The sequence below is a fragment of the Rhinopithecus bieti genome, unplaced genomic scaffold (assembly GCF_001698545.2).
Source record: "Rhinopithecus bieti isolate Rb0 unplaced genomic scaffold, ASM169854v2 scaffold_1467, whole genome shotgun sequence".
NCBI lineage: Eukaryota > Metazoa > Chordata > Mammalia > Primates > Cercopithecidae > Rhinopithecus > Rhinopithecus bieti.
Genome location: NW_016803692.1, coordinates 4341883 through 4366584, shown reverse-complemented (window position 1 = coordinate 4366584; position 24702 = coordinate 4341883). Strand labels below are relative to the sequence as shown.

Genomic DNA, 24702 nt, shown 5'->3' with positions numbered 1-24702 from the left:
TCGAACCTGGGAGGTGAAGGATGCAGTGAGCCAAGATCATGCTACTGCACTCCAGCATGGCAACAGCGCAAGAATCTGTCTAAAAAAATAAATAAATAAAAAGAAAAAAAAATTAGCAATTCTTTTCAGAGACAAAACTAAGTATATGACAATATACTCAGAAGTTAACAAGTGGTCAAATTACGTCTCTGATTCAGGCAAATGACCCCAGAACCACCAGTTTAATGGTGTCTTAGTTTAAAAATCAAACATAACTCTTCACATATTTTGTAAAAAAGAAAGTTTAAAATGATAATTTTAGCAAAGTATCCTGTGTGTAGACATGAGTCATCTACTCTCTTAATAACTTTAATAGTATTAACTGCATGATTTTCCCTGCCTAGATTTGGTGCAGGCATATGAAGATGGAGTCAGAGCAAGGAGGAGGAAGGTGACATGAGAAGGAAAATTGGGTAGGGGATTGTGGGGAGGGCGACTGAGGCCAAGGAGAAAGAGGAAGAGCCCTGGAAGGAGAGTGGGTCCTGCTTAATTCAAATTCTCCTCTTCACCAGTAACTTTAAAATAGTTGACCACTGAGATAGCTCAAGTATGAAATAAGTCTATGCCTGAAGTGATCTTCATCTCTCAAGCTATCATCATAAATATTTATTGAATAACTTCTATATCCTAGCCCCTGTGTGTCCTTCACTGCTTTTAAGCAATTGGGAAATCCCTTTTGGAGACCAAGTGCTTAAGAGAGATGTGATCTGAATGTTTCACTAGGTAGTTGTTTAGAGACAATGCATAAAATAGTAAGAGTGCCATATGGAATGATAAAAATAAATTTATTTAGAGAAAATATACCGTATTTCTTTGCTAGACAAAGGTAAACGACCAACACAGCAGAGGTCAATTGTTAAAATGAGTGACCACAGATACAGGTCACTTCCACACATCATGTGTGTATAGCCGACCATTAGCACAAGTGACGAGGCAGACAAATGATTCCATTTCTTATTCATCCCACTGGCTATGCCAACAGTTGCTTCATATCATGCTGAAGAAAAACCCACAGGAAAACAGGCCAAGAAATGTCCACTGCATGAGCATGAGGTCTTTTGTTGATTTAAGGGTGATCTTTTTTTTTTTTTTTTTTTGAGACAGGGTCTCAGTCTGTTACCCAGGCTGGAGTATAATGGCATGATCACGGCTCATGGCATCCTCCACCTCCAGGGCTCAGGTGATCCTCCCACTTCAGCTTCCCAAATAGCTGGGACTACAGATGCCTGCCATCATGCCCAGCTAATTTTTGTATTTTTTGTAGAGATGGGTTTTTGCCACGTTGTGCAGGCTCGTCTCAAGTTCCTGAGCTCAAGTGGTCTGCCTGCTTGGGCCTCCCAAAGTGCTGGGATTACAGGTGTGAGTCACTGTGCCAGGCCAAGGGTGATCTTTAAATAGCTTAGTAGTTTGCCAGCTTGGACTCTGTAGATTGGTACTGCAACCAACTTCATTTCTATACAGACCATGAATTAACAAATGTCTTCAAACCAGGAATCACCTTTAAAACAAACCCTTATTTGACAATAAACACACATATTTAAATACATGGCTTTAAAGACTATTTTGCACACTCTGAAATGTGATATTTTTCCATTCTGAGATCATGTCATAAATTAACAGACTAATAGAGATTTTTATTATCACTGTTCAATTGCACTAATGCCCAGTAGTAGCCTGTGGTCTATTCTTTATCATTCAAGTTTATAAAAAGTAAAGCTGGAATTTCAGTCATGGCCAGCTGGCTAACCATTAGTCCTTTCTCCCACTCCACAAGTAAATAAGAGAGTCATTTTGGAACTGCTGGTCCAAGTCATTTGGGGTTCCTCTGTCCAGCTGCTGGATAAGGATGCCTGAACTTTAATCATCTTTAGCAGAAGAACTTTAGTTAATAGGTATCAAGTGATCATCACTTCTTTTCCTATAACAGAAAGGGAAAGAAGAAAAGAGAAAAGACAGAATAATTTAAAATCTTTGAGGAGCAGTAGGAATACTCTATATTCTAGGCCCACATAGATTATGGACATGTTGAGTGAATCATATAAGAGGATGAAAAATTAAGACAGGCAAGGTGTTCTGATTATTTACCAACGTTCAGAATAAATAAGTAAACAAATAAAGAAGGGCAATGTCCACTGTTTGAGGTTTGATCAGATGCTTCTGGAAACACTGTGAGGAGTCACCTGTCTCTTAAGAACTTCCATGCCCCCAGGGAGGTGAACATCGCACACTGGGACTTGTTGAGGGGTGGAGGGAAAGGGGAGGGAAAGCATTAGGACAAATACCTAATGTATGCAGAGCTGAAAACCTCGATGATGGGTTGATAGGTGCAGCAAACCACCATGGCGTATGTATACCTATGTAACCTGCACATTCAGCACATGTATCCCAGAACTTAAAGTAAAATTTTAAAAAAGAAAAACATATGTCACATTCACATTTATGTTTTACTCAATAAATATATTAGTTTGTTTCTGGAAAAAAAAAAAAAGAACCTCTGTGTCCCTTCGCTAACAAGGCCTTACCAATTACTAGAACAGTCAATTTTCCTCCTTCACTGCAATAGAGGAAAGTAAAGGTTAACTCTGCGTCTCTTCAACCAAGCATCTCTCTCCAAAGAACCACATCACTTTAGAACTGGAAGAGGTTTCAGAGGTCATCTGATCCATCCAAGAGGTTTAGGAGAGGTCACAGGACACACTTGGTTAATGGCAGTGTCCAAAATGAAAACCCAGGTGTTCTGATGCTCAGGCTAGAGGCTCTGTCAAAAACTCAAAGGAGAATCAAATGTGTGCTGGTTGTTGGACTGCTTTGTTGAAGAGTGACCACAGCCATGCTCTGCAGGAAGCAGCATTGGGATAGCAGGTATCACCTGTCATGGTATCACCAGACAGAAACCAATCTTTGCAGAGCTGAATCTTTATGTTCATCTTTAGCCTCCATTCACAGCTTTCCTCAATTTTAGTCCATTCTCCTGTTCCTAGCTTTTATTTTATTTTTTAAGAGTCAGGGTCTCACTACATTGCCCATGCTGGTCTCAAAATCCTGGGTTCAAGTGATCCTTCTGCCCTGGCCTCCCAAAGTGCTGGCATTACAGGCATGAGCCACCATAACCAGCCCCATTCCTAGCTTTTAAACACATCAAGCTATACTTAATTTTAGATGGAGTCAAAGCCATCACTTGTTCTCAAGGCCTCATTACAATCCATTTCCTTCCATCAGGGCCTAGGCCCTTCATTCACTCTGCAGGGTCCATAAGAGCACCCTGGGATTTAGGCTTTGGTCTGATGATTCCACTGAAATTGCTATAGCTGACTTCACTCAGGGTCATCGTTTGGCCAAACATAGTTACAGCTACCTGTCTTTATTTTTTGATATCCTCTTTTTCAAAACTTTCATCATCCTAGTTCTTTAGTTGATCTCCTTGGTAGATTCTCTTGTTCCCTCGAATTCTTTCACTCTTCATGAGGGGCAGACCCTCCGTCTCACCATGCATCTTCTCAACAACCCTCAGCATACCTTAGGGCAAACAGTCTGCTGCTGTTGCTCCTTGCGTCTCACCACTCACACCCAATCTTACCCAAACATCTTGGGGTCCACGCCTTAAATCTTTCACTTGTTCCATTGGGCTGCACGATGAAACATTTAACAACCTCCCAGGACTTTGTGTGGCACAAACGAAGGTCCAAACACCAAAGACCTATCATTTACTTTTTAGAATTCATGACTACATTTTCCAATGAAGTTTTTCCCCCTTATAGTAAAAAAAGAGATTTTGAGAGACTTTCCTTATACATGGTGCCTCTTAGGAGGCAGCTGCCTATTAAGAAAATTAATTTCCTTTATCCCAGCTTTCATAGCAACAATTTAATGCTCTGAGAAAAAAAGGTGTGATTCTGAAAACAACTCTTCTCAGATCTCATTTTCTATTTACCAGACATTCTCTGGATCTGCTCAGTCATATCATTGTAAGTCCCAAGATGCTGTATGAATTGATTAACAGAAAAATGCATCCTGTGGTTTTAAATAGCAATTATGTTCTCCTAGCTTCTTTCAGGAATTTGGGTTAGAGAGTCCTTCCAAAAAGAAAAAACATGTGTAGAGTATACTTTTAGTTACAAACTGGCACCCCTGACTTCAGATGAAAGCAAACACAGGCACATTAAAAAAAATTTGTCTTCACATGACCCCATTCTAGTCCACAAATCACTATGTAATATGCTTTGTCCACTGAAGTCTAGACCATTTCCCTACATGTCCTGACGAACAGCAGGCAAAGCACAGTGGGGCAAGGAAGAGCTACCGGTGTTTTACTGCTAAGCAAGCACTTGGACGGCCTCCTTGCAAAGAGGTTTCCTGCTCTGATCAAGAAAGGTTGCTTGTACCACATACTGTGAAAAGGGAAAACGACTCTGACATTCCCAGAATTCCACCTCTAAAAATAAGAGCTTTGACCTCTACTTGGTCCACTTAAGAGTTCAGCCTCTTGACTTTAAGGACATAATTTATGCCTTCTCTTAAGAGTTTCATAGTATTCCTAAGAGATTCCAATCACGTCATGTAGCTTTCTACATAACCCTGTTTTAGAAGAAATAATTCATTTCTAAAGCCAATTTCAGTGGGAGGAAAGAAAAGAAAGGTGAATTATTTCCCATGAGAAGCTGATCTCTGAATGTAATGGTAATCTTGGAGGGGCTCTTTCTTAAGGCAACAGAGCAGCCCATCTCAGGAACATGGCAAATAAACATGATACTGACCTCCTCCGACAGCAGATGCAGGACAGGAAGGCTGAGGACTCTTTCTGATACTCTTCTTTGCTACTGCATTCCTTCAGGAATTCCTGCAAATCCGTTTCAGGAAACCCATTCTGTTGGAATTTCTTTAGAAAGTATACAATGTTGTTACCTTATTTATAAAGCATGAGAAATTGCTCTTTTGTCAACAAACCAAGTCCACCTTTGCTAAAATAAAACTCTCCCACATTGCTAGCTCAGATCCAAGAACTGATGTTAACAATGATGAATCAATCTGTCAGTCCCAGAACACCAAGCCAGGGCCACTGTGGGAACAGAGAACAATCCAAAGAAAAACTTCAGAAAGAAAGCAGAGGAGAGCCAGGGAGAGGTTTGTCAAAAAAAAATGGTAATGAAGGAAATAATCAAAAGTCAAATGTTTAGTCTGGGTACGATGGCTCATGCCTGTAATCCCAGCACTTTGGGAGACCAAGGAGGATCACTTGAGCCCAGGAGTTTGAGACCAGCCTGGGCAAGATGGTGAGACCCCATCTCTACAAAAAATACAAAAATTATCTGGCCATGGTGGTGTGCACCTGTAGTCCCAGCTACTCTGGAGGCTGAGGCAGGAGGATCGACTGAGCCCAGGACTTGGAGGCTATAATGAGGTAGGATCATACCACTGTCCTCCAGCTTGGGCAACAGAGCAAGACCCTCTATCTTTAAAAAAAAAAAAAAAAAGTCTAAATCTTTAATGCTAACAGCAAGACTAGATAAGACCTCCCACTACACACACACATCGGCAATGTAGGCTCTGCTTGGGAAATAATCATTATTTCCTCTACTTTTATGGAAGTTGGTCACCTAGTGGAACAGAAGACAGATTTTTTCCATGCAGACACAAAGACTCCCTCCCTTCATGCTTAATGAGACAACTCACTTTAACATTGAGGCTTGGCCCCCACCATGCAGGGACACTGCCACATCAAAGACATGCACCTCTGTGGCAGGAGTGTGCACCTCTTCCTTCTCCATGCAAGCCCTGATGTGAGAGCCAACTACCATTCCCACCTGAACACTTACTTATCTCCCCACACACTCAAGAGGTAATGGACTGGCTTTCTTCTGCGTTATTCTGAGAAAGTGGTTAAGCAGAAAACAGCCCTGACAAAGGCACTGGCATGGCATCCCTGGTTTTTCAGTCACTGACCCTGAAGCAGGATTTTCTAAGCATGACCATCTGCTGTGAAGAACGTACCAGCACCCAAGGAAGTGAACTTCCTTCAAGTCACAAATCAGTTAAATGGGCTCAGTTTCAAAGGATACAGAATCCATCAGGTAGCTTAAGAAAGTAGGAAGCTAAACAGTCACAAAAGCCTTAGTTTTCATAATTTAAAGGAAGCCTGCACCATGCCAGTAGCTGTATTATCCAGTGTGATTTGTAGCAACATCTGAGAGTTGTCAGGATGCCGGTCACCTCTCATCCCTGAAACTTATGACTCAATCCTAAGTTCCAGGCAGCCACACTGGCAGGTATAATCCGTCAGGGCTAAGACCAGCAGCCCGACTACCTGATTTACCCCATTCAACCCATCCTGACTCCATTTCCCTTTTCTTTCCCACCACCCCTCCAAACCAATCCACCCTGCTGTGGGTAACAGGGACGATGTCCTAAAACTCATCTCCAGTGTCTAAAAAGTTTGTCCATAAAACCTCAAAATCTGAACTGTAATATTTTAAGTTTTTAAAATGTGGTATTTTCCTATAATCTATACAGAATTTACAGTGATTTTTTTGGCTGCAAATATTGATAATTACTTACCTTAATGGTGTCATAAGAATCTGTAATAAGTGCAATAAAAAGGCTGAGAATCATATATATGAAAAGGCTGATGAAGGAATATAAATACAGACGACTGAACAGCCACACCAAGATGCTCTTCTGCTGGATTTGGGCAAAGGTTGCAAACATGTCATCACCGTTGACCAGAGAAAACAAACACTCAGCAACTGTGTTCAGATTTTCAAACTGTAGGGGAGATAAAATTAGTTTCTGAAATAGAGTATTCTAAAAAGCAGAAGGTATCTAGTTAGCTTGTTTTGTTAACATTGTTTTTGTCATTCGTAATAGTGGTAACTTACTTATATTAAGATGCTAGAACACCATGAGAAGTAGGAAAACATTATTCAAAAACCCCCTCTGGGCCAGGTACAGTGGTTCATGCCTATAATCCCAGCACTTTGGGAGGCCAAGGTTGGAGGATCACTTGAGCCCAGGAGTTTGAAACCAGTCTGGGAAAGATTACAAGACCCCATCTCTACAAAAAATACAAAAATTATCTGGGCATGGTGGTGCACCTGTAGTCCCAGCTATTCAGGAGGCTGGGGTGGGAGAATCTCTTGAGTCCAGAGGTTCAGGGTGCAGTGAGCCAAGGTTCTGCCACCGCACTACAGCCTGGGGAACAGAGCAAGACCGTGTCTCTTTAAAACACACACACACACCCCTCCATACTCTCAAAGTTAATCTCTTAACAATTCCGACAGTTTTTCCCTATGTAGTTTTTATATATCTAAAACCAGGATCTAACAAGTTTAGATCCTGGTTTTTCTCCTGATTAACATAAGCATCTTCTTATGTTTTCTACACTTAGAGAGCATTTGTAGGTTTTGTTTGTTTGTTTGTTTGTTTGTTTGTTTGTGACACAGTCTTACTCTGCCACCCAGGCTGGAAGGCAGTTGCAATCCCAGTTCACTGCAACCTCTGCCTTCAAGCAATTCTCATGCCTCAGCCTCCCAAATAGATGGGATTACAGGTGTCTGCTACCAAGCCCGGCTAATTTTTGTATTTTTTGTAGAGATGGTATTTCACCATGTTGGCCAGGGTGGTCTCGAACTCCTGGCCTCAGGTGATCTGCCCACACAGCCTCCCAAAGTGCTTGGATTATAGGCATGAGCCACTGTGCTCAGCTGGCATTTGTTATACAACAGACCACTCCTTGAAAATGCCAACAAAACAAAACTTTCTACCACCCTAACCAGAAAAAATGAGCTTTTTTTCTAAATTGCCCTATTTCTGTCAGTGATTCCAATCTCCTACCAAAGAAACATTTACTCTGAAATAATTAAGTCCTTAAAACTCTGTGTTGAACTGATTACTCTTCCCCATTTTCAGTCTTCTAAGGCCTGTCTGTTCCTATCATGTTTGTCCAATTCACCCTTTCTACTCTACTGTGATGTCAACATGAATTTCTGAATTATTACAGAAACTTCCAAGGAAGTCTCTTTTACTCCAATCTCTTCACCCTCCCCAGTCAAAGCTGCAGTAAAACCTGTACTTTAAGAAGAAGGCTTTCAGGTCATTTCTCCCTTGTGAGATTACACAAAGTTTGGATACAAAATAAAAATCTAAACCAAGAAGGTTGTGATAAGTTCCTCCTTCATGCGGTCTCATTATATCTCCTTCTTGACAGTATTAACATGCTGTGCTTATCTTCTCTTCCAACACCAGGCCCATCCCTACATTTTTCCCTCATGGAATTTATTCTCCTCACCTGCTATGTTCTTTCTCTTCTCTGCGTCCAATTAAACCAACATTCAAGGGTTATTTCAGAGTGTACTTCAAGACCGAGTGCCCTGGCAGCTCTAGTCCTTTCTCTGCACTCCGTATCGGTAAGAATCACAGAATGAACTGTGGTCTTCTAATTGTTTTTACACACACACTCCAACTAGATACAAACACCATGCCTTACTTTCCAGCCACATGGCTGGACCAGGCAACGTAAAGTTGGTGGCTAAGGGGGAAGGTCTACAAATGCACCCCAAACAAGGATCCCACCCATGGCTTTGCTGCATCAGAAAAACTCTGATGAACTAAAGTCCTTCTCCAAAAAGACCTAGAAGAAATATCCAAATGAACAGATCACTTAACAATATGTAGATTATTTAACAGTAAAACAGGCGGTTGCCAGAGTAAATATTTTCCAAACCCAACACTAGCCTTAAAACATTGAAGTTAAAGCTGAAAACATTGACATTAAAGTTGGTTTCTATAGATGTCAGTTACAACTCTGACAGCACCATTAATAATTCATATTTCTCAGTTTATTTTGGAATCCAGTCAATTCCTTTCTCTAGTTTCAAGAACCTCTGAGTCCAAGCACAACTGTCCATGCTTCAGGTTTCAACTGCAAATAGCTAGTTGCTCAGTACATGTCACATTCGTTTTTTAATTTTCTGTTTACTCACTTATCAGGCCACATAAAATATCTGTCTCAACATTAACATTATTCATAACCATTTTACCTCCCCCTCCTCTTGTGAACATGAGAATTATTTTAACACACCAAAGAGTTAAAACAGAGACCCAGTCAATTTTAGGTGTTTGGTAACACCCTGCCATTTTGTACAAGAAGTGGCTGTGAACCAGAGTCTGTTTCAGTGGCCAAATTCATAGTAGAAGTGAGCTTAAAAATACGCAAGGTCCTAATGTGCTTCCAGTCTAGAAGGACCACATTTGTAGGGCATTCCTTTGGATCTTGAGCAATCATAAGCCCCTGGAAAGCAGGTACTACTCTCTCTCTGCTTCTTGTTCGTTCAACAAACTTTCTGGGCACCTACCATGGTCTATGTGCTATGCTGGACACTGGGAATGTAAAGAGGAACAAACCATAGTTCCTCCCCTCCAAGAACTTGGTCTGTAAGAACCTAGCAATGTTGGGTGCACAGTAGACATTTAATACATATTAAATGGGTATTTCCATAAAGAGTCCCCATGGGTTCTCTGGCCCCACGGTGAGAACCCAACCATTCATTTCACAAATGATAAGTTTGCAGTTGGGCCAGAAACCTTTCATTTCAATGAAACCACAACCTGCAATGGTTTGTGTCAGAGAACAACATAAATATTTGCTTTAAGAGCTGGTGCCAATAATCTCATGCAAACTTTAGGCAAAATGTTTTAGCTGAGAGGTACGTGGCTAAAACCAGAGGCCTTGGAAGGAGGAAAATGTAATGCAGAGTCTGCTGAACTTTGACCCATGGCATCAGCAAAGTCCAATAACTTTTCAAGCCTTGGTCTCCTTGGTCTTCTCATTTGTAAAACGGGGACAACGCAAGGTTATGATTTATTCCTCACAGAAAAAAAAAAAGTCCTCTGGAAATGTAAAAGCCACATTAGAGTAATGTTTGATAATTCAAGATGAGGTTTGGAAGAACATCAACAGTCTCTCGCCCTCTGTGCCCAGGCATTTTGAAAGGGCACCGCGCCAAAGTCCATTAGTGCCGGGAACACACATCAGCAGGATACTTTTTGCATCTTGACTCCCTTTCCATTGAGCCCCTGAAATCAGATGCCTAACAGGAAGACAGGAAGCTGAAGTGTTATGGGACCCCAGCTATCAGTCAAATGGTTTTCCTGATGTCTCCTTTTCAGTTGTTTTGTTTTAAAGAAAGAATTAGCTTTCACAATCAAGGTTGCTGTGATTCTAAAAATCCTACAAAAATGCCCGCTTCGAATGCTTAGCTTTTCAAGGCTTCGGGTAACCTAAAAGTCCTCTGATTCAGATACTGGCAGAACCTGAACTTGCTGACAGCTTGGATTAATTTGGGGGAAAGGATGCAAGGGGCAATAAAATATTCTAACTTCAGATTCAAAGAGGCAGCAATATGGAGAAGAAAAGGACAAAATTCCAAAACCAGACTGATGTTCTCTTCCCCAATTGACTTGTACAATTCGGTGAATTAACTCAGCTGTGCATTTCCCCAATATATCAGCCTGGTGAGAGATGCCATAACCTGTGGGCAACCCTACAGACATCCCTTATCCCTCCCCTCCTCCAGGGGTATAAAGGGAAAGCTGATATTAAGTGAAAAACATAAGTCTAGAGCTGCAGTGTCCATAATGGTAGTCACCAGGAATGTGTGAATAGCCAGCATCCAACAGGTAGCTAGTCCAAATTGAGATGTGCTGTGTGGATAAAATATCCACCACATCAAAAATACTAGTATGAAGGAATGTAAAATATTTCAATATTTTATACTGAATACATGTTGAAGTAATATTGTGGGTATATTAGGCTTAAAATACATAATTAAAATTAATTTCATCTGGTTTGTATTTCTTAATGTGGCTACTAGAAAATTTTACAGTATAGGCAAGGCTCTCAATTGTAGCCCAACTTGTATTTTTCTTGGACAGTGCTGGCTCAGAGCATCCCAGTTTCACCTGGATCCTCTGAAAGGACAAATTGAACATATGGAAATGTAGTCAGGCTCACAAAACAAATAACCTCATTTTCCATGAGGTGACCTTGACACCATTGAGAGAATGAGACCGATTACATGGCAGTCCTCTCACGGTTGATCTCCAAGTACAAGACTGTTTCTTGTCAGACTATATGCTCTCTTGCAATGATCTGTTTTAGATAACACCAAGAAAAGCCCTACAGGGTATGGGTCAAAGCACAGGTACTGGAGTCAGGCTGACCTGGGTTTGAATCCTATCTCTGCCACTTTCTAGCTGGGTAATCTCAGGAATATTATTTAATATATGAAGGTGCCTATTCTCTGTAAAAGGACAATCGGATTTCTTCACAGAGAAGGGGAGGGAAGGGTTAACACAGCAAGGGAGAAAAGAATCTTGGGCACGATGCCTAACAGACAGCAGTTGAGAATGGTAGCCATCTAGTAAAATTCAAGCAACCTTATCTGAGCACCTTCCAGAATAATGATGAGGTAGGGGAGACGGGGGTGGGGTGCAAAAGAGATGGGACCACTTGTCCAGTGACTTTGGGGTCAGTGAATTAAAGCTGAATCCTCAGGCACAGTATTTATTCCACACAGTGCAACACTGCCCTCTAGTGACAGAGATGTGGAAAAGCTTTCAGAGCATAAAGCAAGGAAGAAAAATACATTTTTCCAGGCTCTAAGACAGTAAGTTCTCCAAATCAGAGAGATCATATCAAAGAATAATTTTTTCTCATGAGTCACCTTTAAAGCAGTGACAGAGAATTTGAAGAGCAATATTATCAAGATTTACTACCAACCCAGAGGTTGTCACTTTGTTAATTATATATTATCTCAAATAGGAAAAACAGTAATTCTCTCTAGACATATTAAATGTGACACCTAAAAAGGAGAAAGTCTGAGTGTGCTAGGTTACTCAGTGTTATTCTGGTAGGACAGCACAGAGGTTTAAGATTCATGTGTAACAGTTTGTAAACCAGATTTGATCACGTTTTCTGGTTAATGCAACTAACAAGGTCAAAACTTAAGGCTGAACTGGTATACAAACTTGGAAGGAATATTTACCATTTTTAACCTCTTTTCTCCTTGCGGAGCACCTAAGTGAGGCTAACAGTACCTGGGTTGTTGTGGGGAGTAAATAAGAAAGAGCACCGAAATGCCCAGCAGAGTGTCTAACACACAAGCAGTAAGTGTTGGCTGCTGCTATTTTTGTTGTTTCTGTTGTTCCAACTGCCACAGGCCCAATGGAGGAAAAGCCACAAGATAAAATAACTCCTTTTACTTTTTTGGGTTAAAAACAAGGCTTACCTAGTTTCATTTCCTGATGCATCTACCAATCAAATGCATGATTTTATAACAAAAACATCTTAGCACAACTTTGATGTCCCTGAGATTATAATGCTCACTGAAGTTTGGTAATAGTTTAGCATTCAGATACTGATCTTTAATAAGGCACAAAGATGATGCTATAATCAAAACCATCTGCAGAGACAAGACGTGTCACCATTTCTATCATAAACCTATTATGGTCGTTTTAGGCAGTCTCTGCCCATCTTCATTCTTCTCAATTAACTTGGACGAAAAACATAATACTTTAAATTGGAAATTTTTTATAATAATTTTCCTCACTTAATTTTCATTTTTAATATAGTGATCTCATGTCCAAACATTTCCCATTTGATGAGCACTGGGTAACCATGTGACCCCTTAAGCCAGTCCCAGACAACTATAATACATGCTTTCTAGTCTTGTACAGTTCTTGTTTCAACATCCTGTAGTCACTTCTATATCCTGAAAAGGAAAAAAAGAAAAAGAAAACGGATACAAAGATACATGCTTACTGATGTCAAGGGTACGTGCTAGAGAAGACCAGGAAGCAAGTAAATGCTAGAAACCCATGTTCAAGGGCCCACGTGCCCCATGTGCAGAAGGAGGAATGTGTGCTACACACCTTGTCATGGTATGGTCCTAAGACAATCCAGCCACAGAATGTATAACCCAGATAAATCATACCAGCACAAGCACAAAACCGAAGAACTTTTGGCAGTGAGGCCTGCATTGTTAAAATCAGCACCTGAAAAAAAGAATGAACAGAATGGGTGAAATGAAAACGCAGCTATTAGAACCCAAAGAATAAATGAGTCTCAACTGCAGTGGCACTACCCAGTGCCACATCCTTACATTATACGCCTGGAAATAACCCAGGTATCTGATGACTCCAACCCAAACCAAGAGCGTAGAGGTCCCAAGCAAAATGCTGCACAGATCATAGTTTGTGAGATTCTAAGGAATGAAAAAAGAGAGAGAGAGAGAGAGAAATGAGTAAAATAGTTGACTCCACTTAGCTTATTAACCTTGCATTAAACCAATTAATAAAAAAAACTATCTGCTTTCCTATGGGTGATAGTAAGAGGTTTTTTTAAAGAAAAAAAAGAAAAACAGATATAATTCCAAATGTGTTTCTCGTTTTCTTTTAGTATTTCAATTGGTTGAACTAATTTTTTTTCCAAATACTCTCAAATAGAAATTACATTTAGGGTGAACTAAATTTTTTTCCAAATAATATTCTCAAATAGAAATTGCATTTATCACTGACCTAGGCATTCGAGGATATAAATTAATGGTGTTTGTTAAGTACCAAACAATACAATTCAGCCGCTTTTGAAAGAAAACTCCCACATGATTTGCTAACACAGCTTCAGCTCTCAGGAAATTCTAGGGCTAGTTGAAAAGACAAACACACAAATATGATTCTCATACAATATGCTAAATGCAGTGAAAGACACAACGCCTAGCTCATCACAGTGGGATACCACAGACAGGACCCCAAAGCAAAGACGGGCCTGCAGGACAGGCTGGGAGGAAGCGCCACAGATAAGTGGACAAAGGCTGAACAAAGGTACAAAGCTGACAAGACATCCTAGAGGGGCAGGGTCAGAGCAGGGGCAGGAGCAAGAGGCAGAGCTGGATGGTGATGACCCCAGAGGCCATGCTGCCAAGGGAAGCTGCTTCAGCCCAAAGCAGGCCCCAAGAGGTAGAAAGAATGGTAACAGCCAGATAGACACTTTCAGAAAAGCCCCTCTGACAGCTGTGTGAATGGATCTCAGAGGTATGAAGCAGAAGATGGGAAAGCTGGTGAGGAGACTGCTGTCACAGTTGGCCAGAGAAGAAAAAGCCTGAAGAAAGCCAGAGGGAGCCAGGATGGGGGAGGAGTAGGCGTGTCAGGGTTAGGAGGTATGGCTGGCAGGACCTCTGACCAACAGCAGAGAGTGGATGGGAGAACAGTGTGGTGAAGGAGGAGTTGAGGCTTAGGTAGGAGATCAAATCAACTAAGTTATACAAAGGGTCAGGCTTTAGCAGGCAGTCTGACATTCCTGCCCTCACCCCATCCGTCAGAGCACCCAATGGTCACAGATCCTCCCCACAAGCTCTTGACATGCAGGTTCAGGGAAGGGACTGGTTTATGGATAAGCTGCTCCTTTTACAACTTAAAAAGAAAAATGAGGCCCAAATAATCAATCTTCTCAAGCTTTGTCACTATTCTGGAGCTGTTGCCAAGTTTTGTTCCATGGAACATCAGCTTCCTTACTTTCCCTTCACGAGGAACCAAGTCAGGGGAGGCCTCACTTGTGCCGGTGTGAGAAAAGGGAAGACACGAGAATCAAAGTTGTCTCCAAAGGATCATATGTCTTAAGATACCTGTAGCCGTCCAGGAGAAGATGAAGAACAGAGACTTTAAATGGGCTTCCCTCACCTTTGCTTTGATTTCCATTTTTAATATGGAGCCAATGATTGTCATTAGGTCGCTGATAATCACCAGGACATACCAGCCGTTGATGAACTTCCACTGGTCGGTGTCACACACAGGCCGCTTGTACTTCTCCAGGAAGAAATTTAGAAATCTCTAAGGCAAACATTTAAAGAAGTGTTTCTTACAAACCACACTGCCCTCTGGAAGGAGAAGGCCTGTAAAAGGACATGGCATTGCCTTTCCAACTTGCCATATCCACCTCGAAAGTGGAGGTTATAGCACACACTTTCCCCCATAATCTGAGTAAGCATTCAATTGTCTGTGAAGTTACCTCAAATATGAAATACGTACATGGTAACTCCAGCAGGCTCTTGTCATAGCTAACATACAGTACGTTCCAAATACTTTTCATATTACCAACACATCCATTCCGATGACAACCCAATGAAGCAGGTACTAGCAGGTCTATCACCCAGAGAAGGGAACTGAGGCACCGAGAGGCTAGGCCAGGATCCATGTCCAGGCAGGCCAGCTCCAGAGTGCATGCTCGAATATGAGCCCCCTCACCTTGGCAGGGATAGGACCTTAACTTTGCATTCAGAATATCAAGGAGATCGGGGAGCATGTAAGAGAGGTGGATATTTACAAAGGACATTGACAAAGGTCAGGATTAGGCAAAATCAAATGCAGACTACGTCCCTGCTCCACAAATGGTACTCTGTGGACTTCCGATTTCCTCGACCCCAGTGTGCATTTGTACACATGCCACAGCCAGAATGAGATATGTGGGGAGCAGAAGTATATATTCATAAGAGCCCTGAGGGTAAAAAGGCAAAATGAAACTCAAGGGAGAATTTTAAAACTATTTGAAAAACAGAATAAAGTATTTTATGCTTCATTATAATCCATTTACCATGCCTCCCTGTCAAAATGAACTCTGATTTGAAGACAAAAGATGAAACCCACACATGCTATTACTCTGTTCTTCAGATCACTCCTGAATTGAAGGGGGCCTCGTTATTCTGGAAACATTCAAAAGCCTGAGAGTTCACCACTGTGCGTCTGTACATATCAACTCAGTTTTAAGCAGGATAATTATCTGATCCCACCTGACATACTCAGAGCCTTTACTCACTTCCTATACCTCAGGCTGATGAATGCCTCACAGGGGGCAACTACTCAGAGGAATCTAATTTAGTCAAAGGTCTCCAGAAAAGGCAGGTGGCACAACATCGGTGGTCCACTGCTTGAGCAAACTGAGGGTGCAGGCCAAGAGGGCAGGAAGAGAATGTGAACACGCTCTTACCTTCTGTAACCTTAGAGCAAGAACAATGGATCTTGTACACAGAATAAGAGATGCCAAGCAAATCACAATGACAAACGCATCAAACACCAGGACATACTGAGCGTTTTTCTGAGCTGAGGAATAAAAACAGAATTCAAATGTTTCTGTTTTACCACCTTACCAGAGAATAATTTCCAAACAAAATGGCAGTGTGAAAAGAAGTTCAAACAATAAATGTTTTGTCTATTGTTAAAACAAAATGGCAAATATCAGAAACAAATCACACTGCATTCATTCAGAAGTACATATATAAGGCAAAACATTCCCTGATATAAAGCTATACATTTAAAAACATGTGAGCTGGGCCAGGCGCCACCGTTGGCTCACGCCTGTAATCCCAGCACTTTGGGAGGCCAAGGTGGGTGGATCATGAGGTCAGGAGATCAAGACCATCCTGGCTAACACAGTGAAACCCCGTCTCTACTAAAAATACAAAAAAAAATTAGCCGGGCATAGTGGTGGGTGCATGTAGTCCCAGCTACTCAGGAGGCTAAGGCAGGAGAATGGCGTGAACCTGGGAGTCAGAGTTTGCAGTGAGCTGAGATCGCACCACTGCACTCCAGCCTGTGTGACAGAGCGAGACTCCATCTCAAAAAAAAAAAAAAAAAAAAGTGAGCTGCTAATAAATGCACTCAAATTTATATATAAATATTTACTGTAGAATAGAATTCAATGGAAAGTGATCCATTTGGGCTCCATTCAAAAAAAGGCAAAACTGCTGACATACTCTGAGTTCTTTCACATAAAAGCAGAGACATCAAGTTCATCATTAATAAGAGATCAAACAAATTAAAACACCACCGCCGAGAATACCCACTTCTGCCTCTCAACCTCACTGTGCACTTTCCCAGGACATAGTGCCAATCTTATAAGCCTTCTCCATATGGAGAGAAAACTGCTTCTTGGAACAGAAGCAAGGAGGGGAGTGGTAATCAGATTTTTGGTTTGGATCACACAGCAGCAAGAAGAATGTGTGGGAAGGAGATGAATCTAACCTTAGTTTCTCTCAGACTTCACAGTAGTGTCTCCGATCCCAGTCCGGCTCTCTCCTGCCTGCCCCCCGCCTTCTCCACCCTGCAGTCACACTGGTCTTCCTTCTTTCCTGCTCTCATCTCAGGGACTTTGCACATGCTGATCAATCTGCCTGGAACAGCACTTCTCCCACACACACAGCTCAGCTTATTTATTTTCAGCCTCAAGTTCCAAATGAAAAATCTCCCATCTCAGAAAATAATTCCTTAAATTCTCATCTCTATTAGCCCCCTCCTATATAATTTCATGGTTTTTGGTTACTACACACACCCAGAGCTCCTTTACTTTCCTCTGCACAACAAACACTGACCTTTCATTACATCTGCAAAGGCAGCACAGCACAGAGCACAGAGACAGTGTAGAATGGGAAAGAACATTATGAAAATTGGGAAAGAAAATGTGAAAATTATGCAAGTTCATATACAAAGAGCCCATGAAACAGCCAAGGAAAATAACAATAGCAAACACTTACAGCGGTTACTTATTTTATGATTCAGTGTCCATCTTCCTCATCAAGTGACAGGCTCTGTAAAGCAGGGCCCATAGGTAGTTGCTATGGTTTGAATTATCTGTCTCCTCCAAAACTCATGTTGAAATTTAATCCCCAATGTGACAGGATTGAGAGGGCGGGCCTTTAAGAGGTGATTGGGTCATGAGGTCTCTGCCCTCATAAATGGATTAATCCACTCATAGATTAATGGGTTATCAAGAGAATGGCTCTGGTGGCTTTATAAGAAGAGGAAGAGAGACTTGAGCTAGTATGCTCCCCCTCCTCACCATGTGATGCCCTGTACTGCCTTGGGACTCCACTGAGACTCCCAACCAGCAAGAAGGTCCTCACCAGAAGTGGTCCTCCGACTTTGGACTTCTCAGGTTCCAGAACTGAAAGAATGCATTTCTTTTCTTTATAAATTAGCCAGTTTCAGGCATTCTGTTATAAGTATCAGAAAACAGACTAAGACAGTAGTGTTGAATACAGCACCTGTGGCTAGTATAACGCTTCAGTATGCTTACAAATAAATGAAGAGAATTGAGCAGAACATAAGACCACTGAATAATCTAAGTTAGAACTTATGATGGTCTGAGCTAAGTTGGGGCAGAGCGAAAGAGGGCACAGAATCGTAAGAGATGGAGAGAGTCATGGCCTGGTCTCTAACTGAACTTGGGGAATAAGGAAGAAGGACAACCAAGAATGATTCCTGGTTCCCTGTCTTGGGTAAACCGAGTTTACTCTGGATATTCATGACAAGAGAGGACTATTCAGTGGCAGTTAAAGCCATGGGAGTGATGGCCCCTCAGAGAGACCACTGGGAAGGACAGTGGTCAGGGATGGGGAGCGACGTTTGAGAATTAGAAAAGGAGATGAGCTCAGGAATGGGATGAAGCAGAAAGGCCAGAGGAGAAGCAAATAAAACCAGGGACAGGTGACCTTCAGAGGAGAGACTGCGGTCAGAGTCCTCCACAGAAACCTCTGCAGAGACAGCGTTGAAGAGAAATGCCAGACTGTCTATGGACTTAATAATGCAAAGATGTGAGTGATACTGGCTTGAGTGTCTGAGGGCAAAGCAGCTCCTACAGTGGGTGGCGAGCAGACAGCCAGCTGGTAAATGCAACTCTCTGAGCAAATGATTTCAGCTTCAGATGTGCCACCTTCAAAATGGGGAGGGCAAGTGTACCCATTCCTGAGTCTGTCATGAGAACCAGGTAGAACTGTCTATGTGAAGTGCTTGTTAGAATAGTGCCTAGTGCCTAGCACTTACATTTACCTTTAGCCATTTACACTCAAGAAAGTTATCTTGAGGTATCATCTAATGGGTAGGTAAGAAAACAACTTAGCTCTAGCATAATGCAAGATTTTTTTTTCCCTTGGATCCATGGAATGGAGCAGAGGAAACATAGGAAGCTCTTGGGAAGATAAAACTGAAAATCTTATGAAATGCAAGGACAGCATCTAGTACTTTCCTTTCTGACATATAACTAGAACACAAATCTCCAAGACAGCTTGTATTGGACTTTGTTTACAGATGGGAAAACAAGCAGGCTTAGAAACAGAAACCAGTCCTCCTAACAGAATCCAGTATAGGATTCTGTTTTTCTTTGAATTACTGAGAAGACTAGTTTGGTATGCTAAAAATATGTATTTTAGGAACATCTTGGCCGGGCATGGTGGCTCACGCCTGTAATCCCAGTGCTTTGGGAGGCCGAGGTGGGCAGGTCACGAAGTCAGGAGTTCGAGACCAGCCTGGCCAATATGATGAAACTCCATCTCTACTAAAAATACAAAAAATAGTCGGGTGTGGTGGTGTGTGCTTGTAGTCCCAGCTACTTGGGAGGCTGAGGCAGAAGAATCGCTTGAACCCAGGAGGTGGAGGTTGCAGTGAGACGAGATTGTGCCACTGCACACACCAGCCTGGGTGACAGAGCAAGACGCCGTCTCAAAAAAAAACACAATCTGTATCACCCATCATTGGGGAATCCCGCCAAAGAGGAATCCCGCTAATTCCTCCCCAAGCCCCTCATCTCCAAATTCCTGTGTTTATGAAACCAAGTTAAATGAAGACATGGCACATTTAGAGAGGGGACTTGGGAGTCACAAAAGGCAGCACGAGGTTTGTATGTGAAAATGGACATTCACCTGCATTTGCTTCAATATAGGTAATGACAAAGGAGAGAGGAGCCTGGGGGTAAGCGTGTGGGTGTGAATGAGCCTCTGAACTTTTAGAAATAGTGTAAGTGTCCCACCAGATGTCGCCCTTGTCCTTGTCCACTTCCCCCAGAGCCAAGGCAATCTCAATCCACCAGACAGCTTCATATAGGGGAAAAAGTCCATTTCCTAAGGACATAATTTTTTTCCAAACATAATTTTTTTAAGGCTTTCATATCACATCATCTTATTTTAAATTCACATTCTCCTAGTGATAGAACCTGGTTTCTTAAGACACAGCTCTAGAAGAATATGTAAATCTTAAAGAGCTTTTACCCAGTGGTCTAGGAGGCTTGTGTTTCTCCTCATTGGCCACAGGAGGGGGCTAGAGATACTCTCTTCTGAGCACAATCTAGGAAAACCCCTAATGTTGCAAGGAGGGCTGTAGGCAGAAGTGAAAAACTCACTGTTCTGGAAATGCATTTGACTGCCTAGTTTGGAAATTTCCATCATTTTGATCTTTATAATGATGTTCCAAATCACATATTTGACAAAGGTTAGTTTCTTTTCACAGAACACTGCAACCTATACTTGGACCTAATTAGAAAATACGCCCTTGATCTCTGTGTGTCTGTAAGAGAGTGGTGTATGCTGGGGAATAGTAACCACTTTTTAACAGAAACTAAAACTATAATCGGAGGCTTAAGTCAGTCGGTGAAATTATTGAAACCAAAACTTCAAATCATCAGGACATATCATACATCTGAAAAGCAGCAGGCCACAAATCAAATATAATTTAAAACAACTCTAAAACAAGAGCCACAGGTATTTTACATTTTCTTTCATTCTGATAACCTGGTCAAAAGGAAAGTCATTTAAACAAAATTTGCAAAATAAAAAGTACTGAGCATCCATCATTAACATCATCCCAATTCTTTACTGAGCAAACAGAACAGGTTCCACAGGTAGCCCATTATATTTTATTTTATTTTATTTTTTAAAATTTATTTTACTTATTTTTGAGACAAAGTCTCACTCTGTTGCCCAGGCTGGAGTGCAGTGGTGTGACCTCGGCTCACTGCAGCCTCTGCCTCTCAGGTTCAAGCAATTCTCCTGCCTTAGTCTCCCAAGTAGCTGGGATTACAGGTGCGTGTGCCACCATGCCTGGCTAATTTCTGTATTTTTAGTAGAGACAGGGTTTTGTCATGTTGACTAGGCTGATCTCGAACTCCTGACATCAAGTGATCCATCCGCCTAGGCCTCCCAAAGTGCTGGGATTACAGGTGTGAGCCCCCATGCTCAGCAGTAGCCCATTTTAAACATGTGGATTAAGTGATGTTTTCTGAGCGATGGCTGAGTAAATGACTCAGCATTTGCAGCAGTTGCTCTCTGGGCTCTGGAGGCCCTGATCCTTCCCCACTGTCCAAGGCTCAGATCAAAGCATATCTTCTCCAAGAATCATTTCTTTTCCCACTCTGCCCCACTCAAACTTAACCTTTGTTTTTTTTCTCCTCATGCTTTTTGTATTTATACCCTTATTTCTCTCCATAACACATCACAGATTTTATAAGCATGTCAGTCTCCCTCACTAAGGCATTTTCTTCCTTTTCCCATAATGCCTAGCAATTAATATGTGCCAACTCTTGTGTTTAGTACTTTGCTTTATATACTAATTCATTTAATATTCAATATCCTGGAAGGTAAGTTTAGGCTGAGTATGCCCCATTCAGAATGATTTGGGACCAAAAGTATTTCAGATGTCTTTTGATTTTGGAATACTTGCCTTATACTTACAGGTTGAGCATCTCAAATCCAAAAATTCAGAATCCAAAATGCTCCAATAAGCATTTCCTTTGAGCTTTGGTCATGTCAGTGCTCAAATGTCTCAAATTTCAGAGGATTGTGATTTCAGATTTTTCCGATTTGGGATGCTCAACCTATACTATTACTCTCATTTTACATAGAAAGATACTGAGACAGACAGGTTAAGTAATTTGTCCAAGATCACAGGCACAGTAAACAGAACTGGAACTGAAACCCAGGCAATCTGGCTCCAGAGCTAAGCTCCTAACCACTGAGTCATGCTACTTCTTCTAAGAGGTGTATAGTAAACATTTGCTGAATTAAACAAAAATACAAGGCTTTGGGATATTCTTTACAGAATATAATGCTCAAGACGTGGTTTTCTTCCTATTACCACGCAAACAAACCATTTAAATACCCAAGCCCCAAAATAAAGTGTTAAAAATCATCTATAATCCCCATGGGCAAGTATACAGCATACTTACTAGATCCAAATATGTTCAAGTCTTTACATTCTTCAATTTTGGCATCACTGTCAAAATAGATTTTGATTTTGCCACTGTGAGCTTTATTGTCAAAGATAATCTGGAGACACAAATGTATAGAAAGATTACAACATAGAAGAAAGTATAACATGTTAGATCAACTCTGCCTAAAAAAAAAAAATCACTGGCATCCAAATACTGTGCTGATCCAAAGAGAATTACACAGGCCAGCAAAATGGCTGACTAGAATTACTTGACATTCATTTCCTGCACACCCGCCCCCATCTCACACACACACACACACACACACACACACACACACACACAGGGATCAAAATAATGAATAAACAACTATATTTTGACTGAAATCACTGAAGAAGTACACTGGAGAGCACCAGGGTAGCAGCAAAATCCTGTGGAGCATGAAAGCCCAGGACAGCAACATAGGAAGGGGAGCAAGGCACCCTGCCTCTGCCATACTGTCTCCCCAGCCAGGATCAGCTTAGAGCCAGGGGGATCTCTTTGGATAGGAAAACGTTAGGCTAGAGACTCCAGTGGTCCTCATTACGGCCACAGAATGCCAGCAGTCATTGCTACAGGAGAGCCCTCCAGTCCTCACAGGCTTTGAATCCAGTTTGGAGAGGTGCTGGGAGTTCATGCAGCCATGTTGCCCCAGAGTGGAAGCACACATTATGCGCACTCTTCACTTCTGTGACCTAAGCTGCTATGGCATGACACCATTTAGAGACCAGATCGCGAACAGAGTGTGTTCTGCCCTGGGGGCCAGTACTCATTGTCTCTCTCCATTCCTGAAGTCCTGCCATTATTCCACCATGTTTACACAGGTGCCTGCAACACCATGACCCTGGCTGCCCAGAGCCTAGACCTGATGGAACATCTGAGACCCTGACATCTGAATGCATGCAGCACCTGTTCCTGCCCCTGACCCTGGGAACAGGCAGAACTGCGCAGCAGGAAGCTACCAAACAGCTGGCTGGTGTGCTGTGCTTGTGCACACTTGGGCCACACAGTTGGCTATCTCTCCACACCCAAACAGGCCTGACAGCCAGTTCAGCAGTGACCTCACATCTCTAAAGAGCCTGCCTCACAGCCTACTGGCCCACCACAACCATGCACACCTGACCTGACAGCCGGCTGGGCAGCAATTGTCCCTACTCAGTTGAAGAGCCTGCCACACAGCCTGCTGCTTATTATGTATGCACATGTCCAGCCCAACAACCAATCTGGCATCCCTGCCTCCAGCAAAACCGTGCCATTGCTGTTAAAAACTCCCTCAGCCTAGGCCACTGAGCCAATCACAGACATCACTGACAAGGAGCACAACTGAACAAACTGCATGGACACCACACTACTGAGTCTGCCCAGAACCAAAGCCAATGCACTATAGTCAACCAACACTCTAGGGCCCATCTACAGGAAAAAGTCTATCCCTATGAAAGCTATTCCATAAAATTGGAAAAAGCAACTATTTCACTAGATGCATAGATAACAATGTAGGGACACAAGAAACATGAAAAGGCAAGAAAACAGGACACCCAAAGGAATATAATAATTCTCAAGTAGCAGGACCCAAAGAAAATGCCTGAAAAATTCAAAATAATGATCTTAAGAAAGCTAAGTGAGATATAAGAGAATACAAGCAATTCAATGAAACCAGGAAAATAATTTATGATTTGATTGAGAAATTCAACAGAGAGACATAGCATAAAGAAGAACCAAACAAAAATCTTGGAGCTGAATAACTCAATGAGTGAAATAAAAAAATTACAATTGAGAACTTCAACAACAGACTACATCGAGCAAAGAAGAATGAATTTCTGGCCGGGTGCAGTGGCCAAGCCTGTAATCCCAGCACTTTGGAAGGCCAAGGCAGGTGGATCATTTGAGGTCAGGAGTTTGAGACCAGCCTGGCCAACATGGTGAAACAGCATCTCTAATAGAAAATACAAAATTAGCTGGGTGTGGTTCCAGGCACCTGTAATCCCAGCTACTGGGGAGGCTGAGGCATGAGAATCACTTGAATCTAGGAGGCGGAGGTTGCAGTGAGCTGAGATCACACCACTACACTTCAGCCTGTGCAATAGATTGAGACTCTGTCTCAGAACAAATAAATAAATAAAATAAAAAGAATTTCTGAACTTGAAGACAGGTCTTTTCAAATAACCCAGCTGAAAACTTCTCAAATCTTGGGAGAAATATGAACATCCAGATCTAGGAAGCTCAAAGATCCCCAATTAGATTCACCCCAAAAAGATTCTCTCCAAGGCCCATTATAATCAATCTGTCAAAAGTCAAAGACAGAGACAATTCTAAAAGCTGCAAGTAGGCTGGGCGTGGTGGCTCATGCCTATAATTCCAGCACTTTGGGAGGCCGAGGCGGGCAGATCACGAGGTCAGGAGATGGAGGCCATCCTGGCCAACATGGTGAAACCTCATCTCTACTAAAAATACAAAAAAATTAGCTGGGCATGGTGGCGGGCCTGTAGTCCCAGCTACTCGGGAGGCTGAGGCAGGAGAATAGCATGAACCCAGGAGGCAGAGCTTGCAGTGAGTGGAGATGGTGTCCCTTCTCTCCAGCCTTGGTTGCAGAGCGTTGCTCTGTCTCAAAA

At 42.0% G+C, this 24702-nt stretch overlaps 1 protein-coding gene across 4 annotated transcripts in view; it reads right to left on the bottom strand.

Annotated features, from left to right (window-relative positions):
* Positions 1–805: 805 nt before the first annotated feature.
* MCOLN2 (mucolipin TRP cation channel 2) overlaps positions 806–24702 on the bottom strand; it is a 77733-nt gene continuing 53836 nt past the window's right edge. For 3 of the 4 annotated variants that reach the window (XM_017851295.1, XM_017851300.1, XM_017851309.1), the window contains exons 7-14: positions 22073–22172; positions 16070–16182; positions 14767–14916; positions 13194–13295; positions 12964–13086; positions 6592–6798; positions 4794–4915; positions 806–1957 (exon numbers count right to left, since the gene is read on the bottom strand). In XM_017851295.1, coding sequence (XP_017706784.1) covers positions 1921–1957; positions 4794–4915; positions 6592–6798; positions 12964–13086; positions 13194–13295; positions 14767–14916; positions 16070–16182; positions 22073–22172 — 954 coding nt within the window. In that variant the 3' untranslated portion in view covers positions 806–1920. The remainder of the gene's footprint in view (positions 1958–4793; positions 4916–6591; positions 6799–12963; positions 13087–13193; positions 13296–14766; positions 14917–16069; positions 16183–22072; positions 22173–24702) is intronic. The other variant, XM_017851314.1, reaches the window with a different exon arrangement.